The sequence below is a fragment of the Lynx rufus genome, unplaced genomic scaffold (assembly GCF_022079265.1).
Source record: "Lynx rufus isolate CCGP_SWC_20201006 ecotype Redwood Valley unplaced genomic scaffold, mLynRuf1.p SCAF_33, whole genome shotgun sequence".
In the NCBI taxonomy this organism is placed as follows: Eukaryota; Metazoa; Chordata; class Mammalia; order Carnivora; family Felidae; genus Lynx; species Lynx rufus.
This window is the reverse complement of record NW_025814849.1, coordinates 31,632-55,250: the sequence shown is the minus strand read 5'-3', so window position 1 is coordinate 55,250 and position 23,619 is coordinate 31,632. Positions and strand designations below refer to the sequence as shown.

At 55.5% G+C, this 23,619-nt stretch overlaps 1 protein-coding gene across 11 annotated transcripts in view; it reads left to right on the top strand.

The window, feature by feature from the left end:
* Positions 1-18,279, top strand: part of SCARB1 (scavenger receptor class B member 1) — a 101,669-nt gene extending 83,390 nt beyond the window's left edge. For 8 of the 11 annotated variants that reach the window (XM_047093188.1, XM_047093186.1, XM_047093185.1 and 5 more), the window contains 6 exons: positions 3,419-3,537; positions 6,426-6,499; positions 9,559-9,610; positions 10,737-10,883; positions 13,521-13,649; positions 17,342-17,429. In XM_047093188.1, the coding sequence (XP_046949144.1) occupies positions 3,419-3,537; positions 6,426-6,499; positions 9,559-9,610; positions 10,737-10,883; positions 13,521-13,649 (521 nt within the window). In that variant the 3' untranslated portion in view covers positions 17,342-17,429. Of the gene's footprint in view, positions 1-3,418; positions 3,538-6,425; positions 6,500-9,558; positions 9,611-10,736; positions 10,884-13,520; positions 13,650-17,341 lie in introns of all 11 variants that reach the window. The other 3 variants (XM_047093179.1, XM_047093180.1, XM_047093183.1) reach the window with 2 other exon arrangements.
* The last annotated feature ends 5,340 nt before the right edge of the window (positions 18,280-23,619 follow it).

Sequence of the window (23,619 nt, the reverse complement as noted above, 5' to 3'; positions counted from 1 at the left end):
GCCGAAGCCGCATTTCCAGCTGGAGATGGGGATCCGAGAGGGGTGGTTTGCAGCAGGGTTTGTGGGGGAGAAGGACTGTCTGCGGGTTGGACGACGTCCCCAAGGTCAGGCAGAATGGGGTGCTCGGTAGGTGACGGGTTTAGAGCTGGGGCTGGAAATGCCCTCTGTCGTGGCCTTGTGTGAGCCCCCCTGGCCTCGCCCTCTGTTGAATTCTTCCTTCAGTGGGGTCTGTGGGCACGGCTCCAGAGATCAGCTGTCGTCGGAAGCTGCCTTCCGCCCCGTGTGCCAGCTCGGTTTTCTTCCGGGCTGGCTTTGCTGCCGGGCGGGCTCTCCCCTCGGGCCCCAGGCTCCCCTGCTCTCCTCTGGGGGTCCTGCACAAAGGGGGCCACATAAGACCTCCTCATCCTGCAAAAGCTCCCAGGGTTCACCCTGATTGGCCCACCTTGGATCCACGGCCAGCTGTGACCCAATCACCGTGGCCAAAGCTTATGCCGATTGGCCAGGCTGTGTCACATGCTCAGCCCCTGATTCCGTGGGTGGGGCCAGCACTCGCCTAGCCTGTGAGGGGCGGGCTGGTTCCAGGGTTGGGGTCTAGGTTGCAGAAGAAAGAGTGGGTGCCCGGCAGGCGCAGACGTATGTCCATCCGCTCGGGAAGGCAAGGGACGAGGTTGGCACTGTCTCATCTTAGCACATCTGCCCAAACGACCTCAAAAGTGCAAGGGAATTTTAGGGGCATCCGGGTAGGTCAGTGGGTTGAGTGTCCCAGTCTTGATACGGACTCAGGTCATGATCTCCCAGTTCGTGGGTCGGAGCCCCAGGTGGGGCTCTGTGCTGACAATGTGGAGCCTGCTTGGAATTCTCTCTCTTCCTCCGCCCCACCCCCCACCAAGTAAATAAATAAACTTTAAAAAAAAACGCAAGGGAATTAAAACATAGGTATAAAGATTTTCCCCTTTTGTGTTGAAATGAACACGTGTACCGAGAGGTCCCCAAGCAACACGTGCAGTTTGAAATTCCACAAAGCGCACGGACCCGTGTAACCGGCACCCGGATCATGACTCTCGGCTCCTCAGACTTCCGTGCTGTGTAAGGTCCTCAGACTTGGTCAGCAGAGCCTCTTAGTCATAATCTGTGGCGATCCTGGGCTTCGGTCTGGCCGGGGGCACCACAAAGCTGTAAATGGCTGACCACTCATTGCCCGTGCCGTTTGGAAATCAAATAGAAAAGGGCACGTGCATGTGTGCTTGCTAGGAAAAATCAAGCGTGCTTAGCGTCCGGAGCAAGTGATGGCACGTTGGTCTCACCCACTTTAGGTTTCCCCAGGCTTGGACGCACGCGGGGGCTTGTTTGAGATTTGCGACCCTCAAGGGCCTGACGAGGTGACTGCCCCCCTTACTGAGGGTCTCGCTTCTGCCGTCTGTAAACATGGGGTCCTCGTGTTTGCTCTGGTGGTCTCCTTTCACGGCAGAGATGGGAGAATGGGAAAGGAGGTTTTCCGAATTGTGGACGTTGTCTCTGGGGGTGGGGTGCTCAAGGTAGCTTCGAAGGTCCCAGGAGGTGACTTTAAGTGACATTGACCGACTTGGGAGAGAGGCTTCGTGCTTTCCCAGTCCCTTACCCTCCTTCCGGGTACCCCCAGCAGAGTCTCTGTCGGTGCTAAGAGGCCTTTCCAGTGCCCATCTTTTTTTTTTTTTTTTTTAATTTAATTATTATTTTTTTTACATTTATTTATTTTTGAGAGACAGAGCACAAGTCAGGGAGGGGCAGAGAGAGAAGGAGACACAGAATGTGAAGCAGGCTCCAGGCTCTGAGCTGTCCGCACAGAGCCCGACACGGCGCTCGAACTCACGAACCGTGAGATCATGACCTGAGCCGAAGTCGGACGCTCAACCGACTGAGCCACCCAGGCGCCCCTTGCCCATCTGTCTTTTTAAAAGATTTTTTTTTTTAATTTTTGAAAAGTTTATTTATTTACATTGAGAGAGTGCACCAGCAGGGGAGGGGCAGAGAGAGGGGGAGAGAGAATCCCAAGCAGCCTCTGCCCTGTCCGGACAGAGCCCACTTTGGGGCTCAGACTCACGAACCACGAGATCATGACCAGAGCCAAAATCAAGAGTCAGACACGTCACCAACTCAGCCACCCAGGAGCCCCTAAAGTTAACCATTTAAAAATGTTCAGTCCAGGGCTGCCTGGGTGAGTCGGTTAAGTGTCCGACTTCGGTTCAGGCCATGATCTCACGTTTCGAGAGTTCGAGCCCCGCATCGGGCTGTCTGTATCAGCACGGAGATCCTCTGTCTCCCTCTCTCTGCCCGTCCCCAACCCCCTGTCAAATTAATGAACGTTTTTAAAAATGTAAAAAAAAAAAAATGCAGTTCAGTGGCATTTAGCACATTTACAATATTGTGCCCCTACCGTCTCTGTCTAGTTCCAGAATGTTCTCATCCTTCCGAAAAGAGACCCATACCCGTCACCAGCCACTCTCCATCTCCCCTCCCCCCGGCCCCTGGTGAGCTCAGTCTGCATTCTGTCTCTAGGATTTGCCTCTTCTGGATCCTCGTGGGTTTTTGAGAGAGACTCATTCTTTTCCTCGTCAACTCATTGTCCGTCAGGCCCTTTGTACGTTGTCCTGAGCATACGAGGATGCGTTGGTGTTTGCCTTGCTCGCTCAGTTGATGGGGAGGTTCAGCCTCATGTTTCTGGGTGTGAATTGCTCACACGGAGGGGCCCGAGTCAGTCCCTGTTCACACTCGCTGGCGTCCGTCCCCCACACCGGCCGCTGGGAGAGGAGAAGCGAAGCAGGTGCGTCTCCTTCCTTCCCATTACGTTAGGGAGACCTGGCCGCAGGCGTGCACCCCTCAGCGTCTCCGAAGATTGCCGCGTTGCCTGCGGAAATACAGCCTGGGCTGCTTGGCTTGGCGATCGAGATACCCCTTCCCCACCCAAGTCCAGATCTGGCCTCGACTTACCTTTCTCTCCTCAACTCCTGTAATTCTCCTCCACGCCCTGTCTGCCTCACGTGCACCGTGCATTTCCCCACCTCCCTGCCTTTGCTTCTGCCAAACCCTCCCCCTGAAATGTCGTGCCCTGGCCTTCCCTGCCTGGCGTATTTTAGCCATCTTCCTTTCCTTCCTGTGATCTCCTCACCCGTGTCAGCAGCAACTCCGTTCCCATCCCTGGGACACGGGGCTCGTCTCTTCCCAGTGCCTGGCATCTCTTGGGCACTTGACAGGCATTTACAGGCCGGATGAAGGGAGTCTCTCTGTCTAGTTATTGTCGTTTGCATTTTGTCATCATCCACGGGCTCTGTAGGCAGCGGCTCTGTTTCATCCCGTGAGCCTGGCACGAAGCAAGCCTTGGACGTGCTGACGCTCTCCCTTGTCTGATGCCCCCCCTTCTCTCCGCCCCTCTGCCTTCTAGATGCACCCTTGTTTCTCTCCCACCCTCACTTCTACAACGCCGACCCGATGCTGGCAGAGGCGGTGCTTGGCCTCCACCCCAACCCAGAGGAACATTCCTTATTCCTGGACGTCCACCCGGTGAGCCCTTGCCTGTCAGCCTGTGGGGGGCGGGATGCCAGCTTCTCCCCCTTCCCTCCCCCCAGGCACTGAGCTATTCTGGTGGTGGGGTAGGGGGGTGATGGGAAGCCTGGCTTTCCTTGGCATTGATAGCTTCTGGAATGTCAAGCTGTCAGAGGTCCCTACTTTGCCCTGACTCCATAGTTCAAGGGATTCAGTATTTCGTCACAAGGGAATTGTCTTTCTGAAAGGACCATAAGACAGTAAATCAGTTAGAATTATCAGCATACCAGAAGAGCCCTCTGACCACGCCAATATATCATAAAGATCTCTAGGTCCCGACAAGAGCCTGGAATGTCTTGTAGATAAATTGGGTTCTGGGGAATTTGTCCTCTGTCACATTCTGTCTGTAGGCAGGGACCAAGAGAAGAGGGTAGCAGGCCCACAGAGGTGGCCCTCCTGTGGGCCTATCTTTACCTGATTGCCTTATCTCCTAGTATCGCTGTCACTGTAAAAGGTGCCCATTTGGACCTGGCGGCCTTCACTGTTGATTAAAAATCCTGCGGGGTTCTGTCTCCTGCATGGACACTCGTGGCCTTCCGCACAGGCCTTTTTCAAACCTCTTCTGCCTGACACCGTTCCACAGCATTTCTCTGCGTGCCCCTCAGATTTTCGGAGCTCCTGACTCCGTTCACCAGCCCCTGGCACTCCACCTTCTCCCCCTGCCCGGCCCCCCTCTCTTTTCACTAAGAACCCAGGCTGGTTAAGTCAACTGTGTCCTTCTCTCTCTCTCTTTTCACTAAGAACCCAGGCTGGTTAAGTCGTCTCTCTCTCTCTCTCTTTTCACTAGGAACCCAGGCTAGTTAAGTCAACTGTGACTGCATGCACTTCAGCTCCAACAAATGGTGCTTGCACACTCATTATGGTCCAGACACCAGCCGGAGACTTTCACATGCAGTAACCCAGTAAATTTGCACAATTATCTGGGCAGTGAGCACTGCTCCTCCCATTGTACAGATGGGGAAACTGTGGCCCAGATGGGTCACGTGATACCACTAATAAATGGGATCGTTGGCTCCACAGAGGAAAGATCCATTCTGTTCCATTCATTGCTTGACTTCTAGCCGTTCGCATAGAGGAACTCAGTAGGTACGGGTTTGATAAGTGGGCATAAGGAAGTGGCAAAGCTGAGTTCAAACACAGGCCTTCTGACACCCCCACCTCATGCCCTGTGCTAATATCTAGTGAATTTTAATGAGGTTAATTTAATGGTATTCATTAATTAAATTGGTAGTAATTAATATTAATATATTATGTGTTCCATTGAAGTTCGTTCGTTCTTGTTAGAAATGTTAAGGCTCGGGGCATCTGGATGGCTCAGTCGGTTAAGCGTCCGACTTCGGCTCAGGTCACGATCCCACGGTTCTCGAGTTCGAGCCCCGCGTCGGGCCCCGTGCGGACCAATCGGAGCCCGGAGCCTGCTTCGGATTCTGGGTCTCCCTCTGTCTCCGCCCCTTCCCCGCTCACGTTCTGTCTCTCTCTGTCTCGAAAATAAACATTTAAAAAAATGTAAAAAAAAAAAAAATGCTAAGGCTTTTCCACATCGTCTTAACATTTCGGGGTCTCCGAGACCACCCCTGAGTCTGACGATTTGCTAGCAGGACTCCCAGACTCAGCATATGGTGGAAATCACAGCTGTGATTTGTTGCAGAGAAAGGACACGGAGTACCGTCTCCCAGGGGGGCCGCACAGGACACACTTAGTTCCCCCAGCAGTGCGGTGAATCATCCCCCAGGGAAGCCTGTTAGAGACAGCGCCCTGGGTGCTCACCGGGGACTTTTCCAGTGGCACCCTCTGCCTGGTACCTTCCAAACTTCCAGACTCCCCGCGGGAAGACTGATGGTCGGCATAAATCACAATGTTTGTACAAACAGTCCAGGCACAGTGAGCCCCCCCTTATCAGTTAGGGAGTGAGGGGGGGCTCCCGAATCCAGGTTCCCAGACCCCAGCCGCCGACCAGCCCGGCCAGCAGGCCTCTCTGAGGAGGACAGCCTCCGGCCTGCTGCCTTATCACTTTCCCACCCGCGGGTGGACTCCCTCCCAGCCTGCCGGTTCTTGGGTCCAAGCTCTCCCTGGTCTCGGGAGCACGGCCTTTGCGCTGTCCCTCTGTGCCATCGGGGCCCGGAAGGCCTACTTTTCGTGGAAGATATTTGCCCTTTCCCCCCGATGCGCGTGATCGTCACGCAAGCGTTTATGGCCCTGAGTGTGGCTGTTTTCCATCCCTCATTTTGCCCTGCAGTGAGGTGGCGGGAACGAGCCCCTTTTGCAGATGAAGAAACAGGCCTCAGCTAAGAGGCGACAGTTCCGGCCTCCCGACCTCGGTCCCTTTCCTCTTCGGGAGCCACCTCCCTGAGTTGGGGCCTACGTGTGTGTCGCTTCTCCTGCTGTCTGCTTACCGCTTTAAAAACTCCCCTCTTAGAAGAAAAGGGTAGGTTTCGGCACAAAGGAAGTTTCCTGTCACCACCTCGCGTCGGAAATTACAAATTTCTCGAAAAAAAGAAGGCGGCAGCCATAAAAGTGAACACAAGGGTAAAAGATCATTAGGTTTGAGACAGGGCAAGTTGTGTGACGGAGAGCGACTTTATTCACATGCAAATCTGTTTTGTTTGGTCTGGAGGAGGCGGGGAGGGGTGGGCAACGAGTGGCAAACGTCCCTCTGCGCTCAGAGAAGCGTCGTGGGCAGAAGAGCCTTCGGGGAAGCGTGTGTCCCCCCCCCCCCCGGAAGGGCCTGGAGCCAGCGGGGAGGCCCCGGTGCCCCCCGACAGTTCAGCCCTGACGCCTGTCCTCCGAGCGGTTTGGGGGCGTTCCCGGGGCGCGAACCCAGGCCCCTCACCGTGCTGTTCCTACAGGTCACCGGGATCCCCATGAACTGCTCTGTGAAACTACAGCTGAGCCTGTACGTCAAGGCCATCAAAGGCATCGGGTGAGTGGGTCCGGGAGGAGGGGCCGCGTGGCTTGTTTGGGGGCGGGGACTTGGGCCTGGGGGGGGGGGATGTCCCCAGGGACCCGCACGTGGGGAGGGAGACGCTCCTCCCGGATGTGCCGGCTGGTCCCCGGCCCGGAACCCCCGCTTTTTCTGTCTTAACACCTGTCCCCCAGATTCAGCAGACTCTTCTGTCCAAGCGGTTTCCCACTCAACAGAAAACTGGAAAAAAAAAAAAATTAAATCCTGGCAAAAGCAAGTCTTTGAAAATGGAAACTCACCCAACAGGCATTTTAAAGTGTGACTCTCCCCTTTGTGGGAGGAATATCTTAAGCCCTGCTATTCCTTTGTGTTTTGCTTTATTTCCGTGTCGCATCGTGGCCTTGCCGAGATACAATTCACATACCGTTACGCTCACCCTTTTCAAACGTACAACCCGGTGATTGGTGGCAGATCCGTGGAGTCGCGCAGGGCCGTCGCAGTCCGTCACCCCCAAAGATACCCCGGGTCCGTTAGCAGCCGCCCCCCGCCTCCCCCCAGCCCCTGGCAGGCCCTGATCTACTTTCCGTGTCTCTGGATTTGCCTGTGCGGGAAACGTCCCGTAAATAGAAGCGTAGGAGACGTGGCCTTTGCCATCTGGCGTCGTGTCGTCAGGGCTCATCCGAGGCGTAGCAGGTGTCTGAGCGTCTTCCGTTTTATGGCCGAATCCTGTTCCGTTGGACGCACACGGCGTGTCTTCTCGCTCAGCTGAGGGGCATCTGGGTCTCTGTCGCTTTTGGCCGTCGTGAGTAGCGAACGTGCCCGTATATGTTTCTGGTGGGTGCCCGCTGTCGATTCCCTTGGGCAGACACCTGGGGGCGGATCCCTCGCCGGGCGTCGCGGGAACTCTGCGTTCAGCGTTGGAGTTGCTGTTTTGCACCGCAGCTGCCCGGTTGGCCTTCCCGCCAGCAGCGCGGGAGCCGTCGGGCCCCCACGATCCTCGCCAGCTCTGGTTGGAACGGGGTGCCGTGAGGGGGCTGGGCGAGGGGCTGCGCCGGTTTAGTCGTGGTGGTGGGGTCTGGCTTCTGTGTTTTGTTTTGTTTTGTTTTGTTTCTTTACGCATATTTGGAATAGTTTCATTAAAAAAAGCTTCCCCTACTAAGATTCCTGGGCTGCAGGAATGTGAGCATCTATCTCGCCGCCTTTGTAAAATGCCTTTCAGCTGGAAAGAACACGCTCCCCTCTTCCGCTCCCGCCCTGGCTTTTTATCTGTGTGTTTGGGGGCTGTAGGAGGGTGTGTTAGGTGGTGAAATGGCACAGGGGGTTCACCAGGCGCCTGCCCTCCCCCCCCTCCCCCCGACCCCAGAGCTCCGGCTCTGGGGCCTGCATCACTTCGTGGGGGGCCAGCAGGTGACTAGGAGAAGCCAGGCAAGCCGGGTGGGGATGGGGCCCAGGACCCGCCCCTCCCCAGCACCAGGGGCCTCGCGCCCCACTGTGGCCCCATCGGGTGCATTTTTCAAAGGCGTTTCTCAAAATCTGCATTTTAACCAGCGCTCTCTTAACTTTCACCTGTGGGAAGTGAATTTGAATCCCCGACAAACGTTGCTCAAGTCAGCAGGACCCCCGGGGGCCGCTGGATTCTGCGTGGTGGGGACTCCCGGGCCTCTACCTTGACCTGACCTCTCTGGGCCTCTGGGTGCCGGGCGACCCGACAGGGCGACACAGCTGTCTGACCCCCCCCCACTCCTTCTGGCCTCGAGGGAACCGGTCCAACAGCGGTGCCCCGAGGACCAGTGGGCAGCGGCCATGGGAAAAAGCTGCCTGCACGGAGAGCTGTTTTGCTGCGGCTCGTCCGGGGGACTCGGGCGCCCCATCCTCGCAAGATCCGGACAGCTGGGTTGCGTGCTCTTTGCCCTGAACTTACACCAGTTCTTACAAACTCAGATAAGAAGGGGCCAGCGTGGACTTCCTGTTGTGTTTCCGTGGTGTTTTCTGTGTGTCGCCTCCGCGGCGGGTGCCGTATAAACTCGTTGCCCTGCACGACACTCTGTGTCTCAGGCGGCCCGAGAGAGTTCTGCGAGTGGTGATTGAAGGATTTGGGCCATTCGTGCCGACTCTGGTTCTGTCCCCCTGGTGGGTCCCCTTTCCCCTCCGTCCGGCTGTGCCTTCTTTAAGCAGACCCCAAAACGGTGAAGCTGAAGAATATTTTGGCCCGTTTGTTTGCTGGTAACGAACAACAGCGACGACAGTAACGAGCTTGGAGTAGTTTCTATAGGGTGGGTGTTCTTCTGAGCACTTTTCATGGGGCCGCATTCAGTGCCAGTGCAGTCCCCACTTGGCGGAGGAGACACAGGGAGGGTAGGTCGAGTGCCCAAGGTCACACAGCTAGTCTGTTGTGTCGGGGGGACCCCAAGACAGACCACTGTCCGGTTCGATGATTCAGTGGGAAGACACCCAGGACCCAGAACATAGTTGTACTCGTGGCTGTGATTGATTACGGAGGAAGGATTCAAGCAAAATCAGCGAGGGAAAAGGTGCGCGGGGTGAAGTCTGGGGGAGCCAGGCAGAAGCTTCCAGAACCCTCTCCTGGGACAGTCACAGAGGACGCCCTTAATTCCTCCAGCATTGAGTTGTGACAACACATGCGAAGTGTCTTCTACCAGGGAAGTCCATTAGGGACTCAGCGCCCAGGGTATTTATTGGGGCCTGGTCACGTAGACACCCTCTGGCGTGGACCCAGCCTCCAGACTCTCCAAAGGAAAGCAGGAGGTGCTGGGTGCATTACCATCCCGAATTAGTGTGGGCTTTTGTTTCTAAAAGGAACCAGTGGGCATCAGCCAGGTCGCTGGCAGTCCCCCCGGCCCCCCACCGTGTAGGTGACGTGAGTTTTTAATTCAAAAAGATGTGAGCAGATCGCCGAGTCGCTCCCTGCCAGGAAATACCCCTCTCTCAAGCCGGCACCAGTCCAGTCCTTGCAAAATCAAATCCCTGCTGATCTGGACCCTACGATCACATGTCCAAAGCTGCCTGACATAAAAAACATGCTGACAAAACTCACAATGTTTTGTTCTTATTTCCAGACAAACAGGGAAGATCGAGCCAGTGGTCCTGCCGTTGATGTGGTTTGAGGAGGTGAGAGGCTGTCTCACATTGCCTGCGCGGGAACCGTTGGGCGTGGTGTCTGGGACCCCAGGGAGGGGCCGGTGTGGGCTTTGCAGGAGGGGGGCTGTTTGTGGAGGAGGGGAGGCTGGGCTGGGAGCTGGAAGCGGGGGGGGGGGGGGGGGGGCTATAAAACCATCTGTTAGAAGCTTCCTGAGGTCCAAGCGCTTTATATCAATTATCCCACGGAGTTGAAAGGATCACTTGAGGTGAGAAAGACAGAAGCTGCATGAAAATGTGAAGCTCTGTCTGACCCAGGGTGTAATTTTGTAAATGCACTTGACCACTTCTCCGGAGAGGGAGGAAGTTGCTTTTCAGAATGTCAGCTTTTCTTTTTTTAAAAAAACTTTTTAATGTTTATTTTTGAGAGAGAGAGAGAGGACGAGGGGGGGAGGAGCAGAGAGACAGGGACACAGAATTCGAAGCAAGCGCCAGGGTTTAGGCCCTCGTCGGGTCTCGAACCCACGAACCTTGAGATCGTGCCCAGAGAGCCGAAGTTGGATGCTTAACCAACTGAGCCCCCCAGCCGCCCCCCAGGGTATCAGCTTTTCCCTCGAACTTTCTTTCTTCCCAGCTTTTCAGGGTTCCTTCTGGCCAGCTTGTTTTCTTTCTTTTTTTTTTTTTCAATATATGAAATTTATTGTCAAATTGGTTTCCATGGCCAGCTTGTTTTCAATCAGGCAGAGCTCACCTCTCAGGCTGGGCCGGTTGTGGGAGGCGGAGCTCTGCCTCATGGCCCCGCCCTCCCGGGGGAGCCTCCGAGCCCGTCACCTTCAGGGAGTTAGGACAGAGAACTAGAGAATCCGCGGGCAGGTGTCTATGGGCCGGGCCGGAAGTCGCAGCATACCGGGCCCGCCTCCTGTTGGCCGGAACACGATCACGTGGCCCCGTCCGGCTGCAAGGGAGTCTGGGAAATGTAGTCCCGCGTGGGGCCCCGAGGGAACGGAGGCCTCCACAGGCTCCATCACAAGCTCTGGGAGGGGGGCAGCCGTGAGACGGGTAAGGGGCGGGGGACCTGGAGGTGGCGCGGCGCGGCCTCCGTGTCCCGGGGCCTGCCGAGTGCGGCCCAGCCTGTTAGTCCGTTGTCCTCCATCCCCAGAGCGGGGCAATGGAAGGTGAGCCCCTGCAGACCTTCTACACCCAGCTGGTGTTGGTGCCCAGTGTGCTACACTATGCCCAGTACGTCCTCGTCGGGCTGGGCTGCGTCCTGCTGTTCATCCCCATCATCCACCAGATCCGGAGCCAGGTAGGTGGCGGCTGGAGGGAGGCCCGGGCCGAACGGCCCCCTGCTCGCCTGTCGGGGTCAGCGGGATTCGGGTGGGCTCGCCCGGCCGTTCCTCCAGTCGCTCCCGCAGACGCCCTCAGCTTGGAGCCTGCCTTGGGCAGCGGTGCCATGTCTCTCTGCCTGGGGCAGGGGAGCTGCCCTGCGTCTCTGCCTCACTCGCGTCCCGCATTTACCACTTTTTTCTGCCTGTCCCGGGAGGCCTGGGGACCCTCCCTTGGAGGGGCTTTGGGTGGGCTCTGGTAATGAGACCTGGTCCTTGAATGGTTTGCTCGTCAAGTCAGCACCTGCTGGGTGCCGGGTTCACGGCCGTGAACGAGACAGACACGGTCCCGCTCTGGGGGCACGTGGCTTCCCTGCTGGGGAGACAGAAGAAGACCAAGTAAATAGAAAAGATCACTCCGCCGATGATAAAGGTGGCGGGACACGTGACAGGTTAGTGCTGTCCGGTAGAAATCCGTGAGCCGCATCCGGGATTGGAAACTTAGATTTTTTAGTCGCCACATCCAGTAAAAAAAAATCGATTTTAATCCTAGATTTTGTTTAATCCGGATAGGCCCGAAATACGGCCGTATGAACATGCAATCAATATAAAAAATACAAATTTAACTTTATTTTACATTATTTTTTTTTTCGTTAAGTCTTTAAAATCTGCTGTGTGTTTTAACACTTACGGCAGGTCTTGAATCGGACTCACCCCATTTTTTAATTTATTTATTTTTAAATGTTTATTTATTTTGAGAGAGCAGGGGAGGGATAGGAGAGAGCGAGAGCGAGAGTGAGAGAGAGAGAGAGAGAGAGGATCCCAAGTAGGCTCTGTGCCCAGCGCATGGAGCCTGACACGGGGCTCGATCTCTTGACAGTGAGACCGTGAACTGAGCCGATATCAAGATTTGGACACTTAACCGGCTGTGCCACTCGGGCGCCCCTAGACTCACCCCACTTAAAAGACCTAACAGCCCTATGTGGCTACTGGACCAGGGAGCATTGTATTCAAGAGGGCTGGGGACAGCTATAGAGAGCATCCGGAAAGCCTTCCCTGAAGAGGCAGAATTTAGGCTTAGATGTGAATGCTAATGAGGCAGTCAGCACAGAGTCACAGAAGGAGTGCTTCAAGCACAGGAATAGCCAGTGCAAAGGCCCTGAGGCGGGGATGGGCAAGCCGTGTGGGAGGGGCCTTGGGCCCCCGCAGCACCTGCTTTCTTGCTTCAGCTTTGGCAAACAACCCTTCTGCTTTCTCCTCTTTTTGGGGGGCGGCTTGCACGCTTGCTTGCTCGCTGGGGGCAACGATAAACCTTCCCAGGCTCCTAACATAGGTTTCGGACCCTTAACCCGACGTGCCTTCCAAATTCCCCATCCTTTAGGGGGAAAGGTTGGCCCTGGTGCCAGGGTGCCAAGGCCCCGGAGCTCTCATCATGCCAGTGCTCTGGTGTTTGAGTCCCTGGTGATCGAGGGCTGTAAGCAGCCTGTTGGGGGCCCAGGGAGACCGGGCTGAGCAGATCTCGCGCTCTAGGGAGCGCAAGGAAACTCCCTGTAGTTTTTTGCCTGATTTACGCTAGGAGGGTGGAGGGGACCGATCCCTCCTTGGGTGCTTCCAGCAGTGAAGTACTGTCACAGCCAGGGGACCCAGTGGACTGGCTGGATGTGTCCTCTCTGTCTCCTAAGTGTCCGTCGAAAGCCAGAGGGGGAAGGAGAGTGAGGAAGCTCGTGGGAAATCGCTGGCTAAGGCCCCTTCCCTCCAGGCCTCCAGGCCTCACCGCCCTCGGACCCAGTAAGGACGTCTGTTTTCACTGAGGACGCAGTCCCTACAGGTGTCACTGGAGGCCAAATAATGGAAATTTATCCCATTATGTATTTTTTTTGCGGGGGAGCTTAGCAGGCGTTAGGCCTTACGTGTTTTTTTTATTTTTTTAATGTTTATTTTCGAAGGAGAGAGAGACAGAGTATGAGCGGGGGAGGGGCAGAGAGAGAGGGAGACACGGAATCCGAAGCAGGCTCCGGGCTCTGAGCCGTCCGCACAGAGCCTGATGCGGGGATCGAACTCACAGACTCTGAGATCACGACCTGAGCTGAAGTCGGACGCTTAACCGACTGAGCCACCCAGGCGCCCCTGGGCCTTCCGTGGTTTTATGTGATTTGTCCCGATTTTAAGAAAATAATCATCATCACATGCTGGTGAACTCAGCACATTTTAATTGCCGAGAAATTTTTCTCCTCAAGTTGTTCTTTTCAAATAGCCAAGCTGTTTCTGGTGCCTTTAAAACGCCACCTGCTCAGCTCAGCCCGCGGGTTCTTGGCCAATACGCCCTGTCCACCGTGGCCCGTCTCCCCACCCTGGCTCCCGTCCAAAGCCTGAATGTTCGGGCCGACAGCCGCCGTTCCTGCGTGGCTAGTCTGTCCGACCAGGCGTGTTTCCCGAAGATACCCGCATTTCTGTCTCTGGTGAAGGGCACCCGCTCCCCGCCCCCCACCCCCAATCTCAGCCTCTCTGGTCGGTAACGGTTGTTGGACTTAACACCCCGTTCTTTGCTTTTCGGCGATTGAAGAACCTTTTGCGTTTGGCTGCAGAGTCAACTATAAATTAGCTTGGTTATCTTCTAGGAGAAATGCTTTTTATTTTGGAGTAGTAGTAAAAAGGGCTCAAAGGATAAGGAGGCCATTCAGGCCTATTCTGAATCCCTGATGACATCAGCACCCAAGGGCTCTGTGCTGCAAGAAGCAAGATTGTAGGTGGGTACCAGGTAACGCCCCCTCCCTTCCCCTCCCCTCCCCTCCCCTCCCCTCCCCTCCCCTCCCCTCCCCTCCCCTCCCCTCCCGTAGCAAATAGAACTCTGGCGGCTTGACCCACTTTGGACCTCACCCGTTTCTTCAGCCTAAACTTCTCCTGGGGTGTCTGCAGACCGTAAATTCGTACTTGTAGATTTTGCTGGTGGGGAACCCGCCCTTCTGACGTGAGGAGCAGTGCATGGCAGTTTCTTTGGCCCCCGGCGTGGTAGGGGACGGTGGAGGGCGATCGTGTTCCGTGGGCTGACGTGTTCGTTGCCCAGGTTGTCTTAGAAACGTAGGGTCCAGGTTCAGGCCACAGGTGCTTCTCGGACCTCTGGTGCAGTGGACTCCTCTGGGAATGTAAGCAGTTGGCTCAAAATTGAGACATTGAGACCCCTGCACATCCTTCTAGAACCTCCCCCCCCCCCCCGCCCCCCTGCCCTAGAATAGAGTCACACGGAAGGAGCCCGGGGATCTGTATTTTCATGGACCCCCCCCCGCCCCCCCCACCCCCACAACAAGGGGATTCCGATGCGGACGATCCAACGTTTGAGAAACACGAGTCTCAATACATCTGGGAGGACTGACCGAGAAAGAATCTAAGCACCAAGTGGGCACCGACCGGGTACCCCGGATTCAGCCCGAGAGGGTAGCTTGGCCAGACGCAGCAAACACAGACGCACAAACACGCCCCCCGCCCCCACAGGAAAGAAGAACGACGAAGGGGTCCCGGTGAGAGGTGGACGTTCGGTAAACGGTGACTAGGGTTTAGGGTAGGTGTGTCCCGTGCAGTTACTGGGACGCGCATGGGTTTTGGACCTCTGATAACAGCTGTCACTTTGGCTTCTCAAAACTGCACCGCCCCCTCGAGCTTCTGGGGCTGCGCGGGCTCGGGTTGAAGTAGGCTTCTTGGGAGCCACGGAACGAGGGGGACGCCGCCGCCCTGCTCTTTGGGGCCAGTTGGCTGCCTCCAGTCGGCGTCGTTTGCCAGGGCCGGAGGCGGAAAGAAAATAGAAAATGCGAAGTCGTGAGCGCAGGCCTGTTTGTGTTGACAGGTGCGAGGAGGCGGAGGGAGGGGCAGCTGTGTCCCCAGCCAGGCCCTGGGGGGCTCCTCCTGACAACTGGGGAATAGGAGGCCGGGGCCTGAGCACGTCAGGGTGTCCCAGGGCTGGACACCCAGGACACGGGGTGTCCTCCTGAGAACACGGCCCCCGGGCTTGGAGACTAGTCCCCCTTTCCTTCCAGTGTCCCCCCACCCTCTTCCCAATAACACAGAAACAAAACTGGGGTCTCCTCTGCATTTTGCCCCCAGAATCCAGTTTCCAAGTTGTTAGGGAAGTTTCTGACTTAGAGAGATTCTAGTGCCCTGCCTCGCGGAAGGCAGCTCGGCCTCCAGGCCGGATGACGCTGCCTCTGCCCCCGGTGGGGTACTTGGGGAAAGCAGTGCCCTGTAGGCTCTGGTTTGGGGGCCGGGCACCTGGGAAGTGACCATGGTCCTGGAGACCTGGAACCCTGGCATGGTGGCCCCAGCCTGCACGGAGCCTCAGCCTGGGTCCCTGGAGGAGGCCCCCCACCTTGCCTCGTACCTGGGCATGGGAGTGGTCTCGAGGGGCGGCCTTGGCCTGGGAGAGAGCAGGACACGGGGCTTCCACTAGCCCGGAAGGGTGTTCTCATGTCGAGAAGGAAGACGGCCACTCTTGGGCAGACCTGGCCAGCTCTAGGGCAGAGGGCTTGGCAAATGGAACATGATAACCCATTTGTTGTGTCTTTGTGCAGTGAACATCTTAGACAACCGTACATGGAAACCCTTCAGGGAAATATTCCTGGACCTATCCTACCTTCTCAGTGATTTCTCTCCCGTTCTAAGTCTTCATTCCTCAGCTAAATGAAAGTGGAAGGAAATAGGAAGAGGAGGAATGTGGTTCCCCTTCTGGTTCCTTCCTCTGTTACATGTGTCTTCCTTGGGATGGACCAGGGCCCCTGTCACAGCCTGGGATTAGTTTCCCTTTGTACTTCTGAGCAAGGCTTTCTTAAGTTGTGACTCTTTGGGCCACGTTGCTGAGGTTCTGGGCACCCCTGGGTGTCCCCATGCGGTCTCTCTGTGGTGGAGGGGAGGGGTGCAAGGCTGGTCTCACTCTGGCCTGGACTCCCCGCCCCTCCCCCCATTCCTGCCCCTGGCTTGAATGTGGCTCAACCCTGGAAGCCTTAGATCCATCCCAGAGGGAGGGAGAGGGACAGGGGTCCAAGCCTTCCCTGTGTCCTGCCCACCTGGGGGTGGTAGTCACGGGAGGGTGGGAAGGGGTTGATTTTCTTCACTGCCCGGAGAAGCAAGCCCTTGGGGTTTGGGAATGAGGCACAAGTGGCCACAGGCCCTCAGGGTGTCCTGGCCACACTGCTGGGCCCCGAGGCCTCTCCCTTCTTCAGGGCTCAGAGGGACGATGAGCCTCCTATCAACGTTGCTGTCTTTTCTTTTTAATGTTTATTTATTTTTGAGAGAGAGAGAGAAAGAGACAGACAGAGCACCAGCAGGGGAGGGGCAGAGAGAGAGGGAGACCCAGAATCCGAAGCAGGCTCCGGGCTCCGAGCTGTCAGCACAGAGCCCGACGCCGGGCTCGAACCCACGAACCGTGAGATCATGACCTGAGCTGGAGTCGGACGCTTAACTGACGAGCCACCCAGGCGCCCCTCAACATCGCTGTCTTCAACAGATGTGTTGAGAAATCTTTTAAAAACGTAAAAGTAGATAAATTATAGTATGTGATGTTCCCTCTCACCCGGACTCAACAATATTAACTTTTTGAAAACAATTCCTTTTTTTTTTTTAAAGTTTATTTATTTTGAGAGAGAGGGCGAGCATGAGCAGGGGAGGGGCAGAGAGAGAGAGAGAGAGAGATTGAGAGAGAGAATCCCAAGTAGGCCCCGTGCTGTCAACGCAGAACCTGATTCAGGGCTCGAACTCACGACCGTGGGACCGTGACCTGAGCCGAAATCGAGAGTGGGACGCTTAACTGGTTGACCGAGCCACGCAGGCGCCCCAACAGCATTAATTGTTGACATCTCGTCCTGGTTGTTCACCGTTTCCCCCAGAGGCAGCCGTTGCCGGGAAATTGGCGTGTGGGCTTTTCCCCTCTAAGTCTGGATACGTATATCCACGAGCAAGAGATGATTAACAAAGGTGTCCCCCTGCCGTCGCGGCACATGGGTCACTCTGCCGCTGGCTCTCCTTCCCTCGGGTTTCTGTTTGTGAAAGCTGTCCGGGCTCAATGCCGGCCTGTGACTGTATTTTAAAAGTGCGTTTCTTCTATCGGTGGACATTTAGGTGGTTTCCAGTTTGGGGTTAACAGTATTGCATATAAGCCCTGGATTCCTGGCCTTGGCCTTCTCACTGTGTTAGGCAAGTCCCTTTGGGCCTCGGTTGTCCCACCTCTGAAATGGGGCGAGGGCAGTGTTCAGTGAGAGAGGGGGGCCCCCGTAACCGCGTTCCGGGGGGGCGCTGTATGTCACTCCGGGCTTTTCTCCTCTCCGGCTTGATAAGTGGGCGCTGCGGAGGGGGACGCGGCGGGGGCTGTTTCCGTGCGGGAGGGCGTGGGGGCGGGGCCGGGGGTGTGGGCGGGGCTTGGTGACCCAGCCCCCCCCCCCCCCCCCTCTCTCCACAGGGTCCCAGCGACGTCGCCAGCCAGCCCAGCGTGGCCACTGAGCCGGACCGGCTCCCCAGCCCCCGCACCCCGCTTCTTCAGGACTCCCTCGGCGGACAGCCCACCAGTCCCAAAGCCTGAGCTCCCCAGTTGCCGCATGCGTGTCCGCGCGCTGCACGCCCCCGGCACGTGTCCACACGCGAGTACGCAGGCGTGCGCAGAGACACTCAGGGATGGAGCCGCCGCTGAGAAGACTCAGGGCATCGTCAACCAGGGCCGTCTGGAACCTTCTGTCCGGGTGACCCACAGTGCCGCGGGCACCGGGTCCCCTCCCCCGAGTGAGCCCGGGCCGACCTGTGCGGCCTGAGGGCCCGGGCTCCTGACCACTCACTCCCCTCCCCCCCCCCCCGGGCCCCCTCCACCAGCCACGACACAGACGCCGCGGTCCCTGCTGGCTGGCTCGCCTGCAGGACACGCCTTTCACTACTGTCCCCAAACCCAGCCCGGGAAGGCAGACTTCTCGTGCCAAAGCCGTGCGGGCCGGGGGGCCGCCCGGCCGGGCCCCGGAGCTTTGGCCGCGCACGTGTCCCCGGGGCTGGGGGCCAGGCGGCGTCACGCGGGCCCCAGCAAGCGGCGTGACCGGGACCGGCCTGTCCTTGTTCCGCGGGCCGACCCCGATCTCCCCAGAGTTGCCGCGGGTGCCGCCCGGGATGCCTGGGGCCCCCTCCTCCCGCCTAAACTGACGTCATCCTGTGTACTGAGCCGGCCGCTCCCGGGTGGGGGTGGCGGGGGGCTCTGCCCCGAGTCGCCCCCCACGAGGGCCCTCCGCCCCGTCAGTGTGGGTGTCCCGTCTGGTCCGGGGCAGGCCTCTGCCTCTTTTCTACTGCCAGAGAAATGAGTTTTGTCATCTTTTAAAAGTAATTCACTATTGAAGTAATAAACCTTTTTTAAAAGTTAAAGTGGGCGTCGGTGACAGCCTGTTTGTGGGGGAGTGAGGGGCTTCTGGAAAATTCTGGGCTCTTCGTAGTCAATAGCCCCTTCCTGGTAGCTGTTCTCTGGGGGCTGGGCTGCTTCCTGCCTGCCTCTTTCTCTTTCTCCCTTCCTTCCCTCCTCCTTTTCTTTTCTTTCTTCTTTTTCTTCCTTCCTTTCTTTCCTTTTCTTTTTTCTTCTTTATTTCTTTCTTTCCTTTTTTCTTTTCTTTCCTTTCATTTTCTCTTTTCCTCTCTTTCTCTCTCCCTTTTTCCCTTCCTTCCTTCCCTCCTTTTTTTCTTTTCTTTCTTCTTTCCTTCCTTTCCTTCCTTTTCTCTTTTTTCTTCTTTCTTTCTTTCCTTTTTTCTTTTCTTTCCTTTCATTTTCTCTTTTCCTCTTTCTCTCTCCCTTTTTCCCTTCCTTTCTTCCCTCCTTTTTTTCTTTTCTTTTCTTTTTTCTTTTCTTTCTTCTTTCCTTCCTTTCCTTCCTTTTCTCTTTTTTCTTCTTTCTTTCTTTCCTTTTTTCTTTTCTTTCCTTTCATTTTCTCTTTTCCTCTCTCTCTCTCTCTCCTTTTTCCTTCCTTCCTTCCTTCCCTCCTTCTTTTTTCTTTTCTTTTCTCTTCTCTTCTTTTCTTTTCTTCTTTTTCTTCCTTCCTTTCTTTCCTTTTCTCTTTTCTTCTTTCTTTCTTTCCTTTTTTCTTTCCTTTCCTTTCATTTTCTCTTTTCCTCTCTTTCTCTCTCTTCCTTTCTCCCTTCCTTTCTTTCTTCCTTTTCTTTCAATGTTTATTTATGTTTAGTGGGGGGAGTGGAGAGAGAGAACTCCAAGCAGGCTCTGCACTGCCAGCCCAGAGCCCAGTGTGGGGCTCGGGCCCCACTAACTGTGACCTCATGACCTGAGCCAAAATCAAGACTCGGACGCTTAACCCCCTGAGCCACCCAGGTGCTCCTCTTTTTACTTTTTCATCTGAGAGACAGAGACAGGGAGAGAGAGAGAGAGAGAGAGGGAGAGAGTGAGCATGATCTCAAGCAGGGGAGAGGGGCAGAGAAAGAGAGACTCTTATGCAGGCTCCATGCTTAACGCAGAGCCCGACTCGGGCTCGATCTCGTGAACTGTGAGATCGTGACCTAAGCCGAAACCAAGGATCAGTTGCCGAACCCACTGAGCCACCCAGGTGTCCCCGGATGGGATCTATAGACGATACTCCCCCCTGAAAAACATTCACAAACGAGGTCTCCTTGTCAGATGCCTTTTTAATGTGTATCTCCTCCTCCCCCAGAAGTTCAGCGAAACATTATATAATACACGCCTTTAATCATTCTCTTGTACTTCTCTGCAACCCAAGTGTCTGTGGAAATGCAAACAGGCGTTCTAATTTCTTCTTGTGACCACAAAGGTTCACATTTTGGGGGACTGGTCCGCCATTCCATTGTAGGTACACAACTGACCAGCAACATCGATGGGGCACATTCGTTATCTATCACAAAGCCATAAACCTTTATTGGAACGCATCTCCTTTTTAAAAAATTTTTTTTTCAACGTTTTTATTTATTTTGGGGACAGAGAGAAACAGAGCATGAACGGGGGAGGGGCAGAGAGAGGGAGACACAGAATCTGAAAGAGGCTCCAGGCTCTGAGCTGTCAGCACAGAGCCCGACGCGGGGCTCGAACTCACCGACCGCGAGATCGCGACCTGGCTGAAGTCGGACGCTTAACCGACTGCGCCACCCAGGCGCCCCCGCATCTCCTTTTTTATACGTATTTTACGACGTCTTCAGTGTGCAGAGTGGAATTGACGTGTGTGTGCAGCTCTAGGAATTGTAGCGCCTACACACACGTGAGTGACTACCACCAACCAGCTTAACGAACAACTTCATTTTCCCTCCCGATTCCCTCCTGCTTCTCCTCTGGGGTAAAACCTTCCCCTGAGGCCTCACCTCTGGCAACCAGGTAGCTTTGCCTCTTCGCGAATGTCCTATAAATGGAATCGCACAGTATATGGTCTTTTAAGAACGCTGCTTTCACTCGCACAACGTCGTGGGATTCACGCAAAGCCTTGCACCCATCAGCGGTCTGTTTCTCTTTACTGCGGAGCAGAATCCTGCTGTTTGCATATGCCGCGGGGATTTGGGCGAGTCAGGACTCGCAGGGCATTTAGACGTGTTTCCAGTTTTGGGGCGGCTTGGATGACTCAGTCAGTTGAGCGCCCGACTTGGGCTCGGGTCGTGATCTTGCGGTTTGTGGGTTCGAGCCCCGCGTCGGGCTCTCTGCTGTCAGCGCAGAGCCCGCTTCGGGTCCTCTGTCCCCGTCTCTCGCTGCCCCAACCCGCTCGCACTCTGTCTCTGTCTCTCTCAAAAATAAAGAAACATTAAAAAAAAAAAAAAGTGTTTCCAGTTTTTGGCGATTAGGAACAACACCTAGGAGTGGGGTTGGTAGGGGCCATATGGCAATTCTGGGGTTAGCCTCTTGACTTTCCGCCAGATAATTTTCGGAGCGGCAAGCCATGAGAGCGTCACCTGCTCTGCGTAATGGCCAGCCCCTCGGTATTTTAAAACCTTTTAGTCATTCGGAGCGGAATCTCCTTGTGGTTCTTATTTGCCCGGAAATACACCTCCTGAGGAGGCGAATGAGGCTTCTGCGCCCTCCCCCATGAATTCATGTGTCCTTGACTGACAAAAACTTTTTGCCAGAAGGGGACCACATTTATCATCATTTCCATTCTTATCTTCGGAGATGGAAGACGGAGAAGCCCTGTTTACATGAATAAGCAGCCGGGGGGCAGAAGGAATGTCCTGATGGTGGTGTCACTCAATTCTTATGCTCTTGAGTAATGAGCAAAAGTCAGAGAGCCGTCTGTCATCAAAAAGTATTTTTGCTGATGTGTCAGCTGACCGGTCCCTTCGACCTTCCTGCACATGTGTAGAAGGCAACAAAGTAGGTCACCCATTTGCAGCAGGATTGCTCAACCTTTAGATTAGTTCTGTAAACCAGTATTCGGGTGTCCCTCCGGTGGGGACCCGAGGGCAGCGGGGGACTCTGCCCGCCGCAGAGTGGGCGGTGGGGGGCGGGGCGCTTACAAAGGGGCGGAGAGAATGTTCTCCACGGCCTGGGCCTGCTCTCGGGTAGACCTGCAGGCCGAAAGCTCGCGGGGAGTCCAGGCTTCCGAGATGGTTCCCTTCAAGCCCCCATTTATTCTCCTTGGGAAGCGGAGCTCAAGGACTCCCCAACCGGAGTGCGATGACCTTTGAGGACCGGACACTTGGGCCTGAGCCTCAACACAGACGCGTTTTTTTACACGTGTGCACGGAGCTCTACATGCTTATCAAAAAGGAAAAAAAAAAAAAAGGCAACACCCAGAGGGCATTTCGGTGTGTGTGTGTGTGTGTGTGTGTGTGTGTGTGTGTGTGTGTGTCCCAAGGGAACACGGGATGAAGAAGCAGATTTGCCCTCCACGTGGCTCATCGTGTGAACAACTTCCTTCTGAATGTCTTTGTCACGTTTCGGCCGATTCGTTTTTTGGGTGCAGCCGTGGAGCCCAAACACATCCGATGACTTCATCCAGGGCTCCGCGAGGGAAATGCCCCTGACCCTTTGCCAGCCTTCAGGGTGGCCTTGGTCTAAGGAATCCCCAAAAGCGTCCCTGGCTCAGACTTTTCCCTCACGCGCGCACTCGACACCCTAACCCCCACCTACCATGTGACCCTGTTCACGTCATGCTTTTCTAAAATTTGACTCATCTTTTAAAAACGAATTCTCTTTTGAAAAAAAAAAGCGGTTGTTCTCAACTTGTGGGTCCAATGGGCAAGTTACCTGTTTTCCAGAATCCAGGAAAACAAATCACACAACTACTGAAGTTTGAAGATGTCCCTCCAGGGGCGCCTGGGTGGCTCTGTCGGTTAAGCAGCCGACTTCGGCTCAGGTCATGATCTCACGATCCGTGAGTTCGAGCCCTGCGTCGGGCTCTGGGCTGATGGCTCAGAGCCTGGAGCCTGCTTCCGATTCTGTGTCTCCCCCTCTCTCTGCCCCTCCCCCGTTCGTGCTCTGTCTCTCTCTGTCTCAAAAATAAACGTTAAAAAAAATTAAAGAAAAGAAAGATGTTCCTCCAGGTACCACGAGACCTGCCGTATGTGGGAACTCTGCACTGTTCCTTACTGTTCCTTACTGTGTCCTGCATTCCCCCATCTGCCCACTCTGCTCGTGGAATAAACGTTACCCTTGTATGGTTTCTATGGAAGCTTTCCCTCCTGTCTCGCTCACTCCTGGCATCACCCAAGGCTCCATTCCAGCTAGGCCCTCTCCTCCAGGAAGCCTCCTCCAGGAAGCCTCCCCGATCACTTCTGCTCACTCAGCTATCCCCCGCCTCGGAATCCCGGGGACACTGTGTCTGTACCCTAGATGATGCTAGAATGTTCTAGAATAGTAGAAGTCCCGATTCTACTTGCTGTAGCCCCAAACCCCAACGCCAACGGGCTGTGGTGTAACCCCCGGTCCCTACAATCGTGCAGGAACTGGAATATTCTTAACTGAGATGGTTGCACTCCTCTGCAATTGCTTTCTTTGCTCAGATGGTCCTTCTTTCAACCACAATTTATTGAGTGCTCGCAATGTTCTTGTGAATAAAATCCCGAGGAGGGCTTCCCTCATCTGAAAAAAAAAATGGGGATAATTTAATACTTGCCCTGCGGGGTCAAGTGTGGGTCTCAAAAGAGTTGGTGGCGTCACGTGAAAGGCTCAGGGCTGGGGACGCTGCACTCAAGCCCACTGTTTTGGGGCCAACCTGACGGATGCCATCGGGGTCCCTCACCTGGACGCTCGGCCGGCCGGGTCCAGGCTCCCATGCAGGTCCTGTGAGGTCATTTCTCCATGCAGTGGCTCGAGAGGTCTTTCTGAGGTGTGAACTATCAGAAGGTTCATCCCTTGCTTAAGCCTGGACTGTTCTCCACACTGAGGCTCAAGTCCCCCCTGCTGGGGGCTGCCCGGAAAATCCCTTCTCTCCTCCTGCAGTGGCGCCGGCTTCTGGACAATTCCAGGATCTGCCACTGGGGGGCGAGCTGTGCACACAGGTGGTTCGGAGGCCAGGGCTCTAAGAGGTGCTGCGGGTCGGTTCTCAGGGTGTTCCTTAAATTGGGGGAGTGTTACCTGGGGCCACAGCCTGGCTTCCGAAGCTTGTAACCTCGGGGCGCCTGGGTGGTTCGGTCGGTTAAACCTCTGACTTCAGCTCAGGGTATCGTCTCGTGGTTTGTGGGTTCGAGCCCCGCGTCGGGCTCTGTGCCTGCTTCGGATTCTGTGTCTCCCTCTCGCTCTCTGCCCCTCCCTCGCTTACGCTCCCTCTC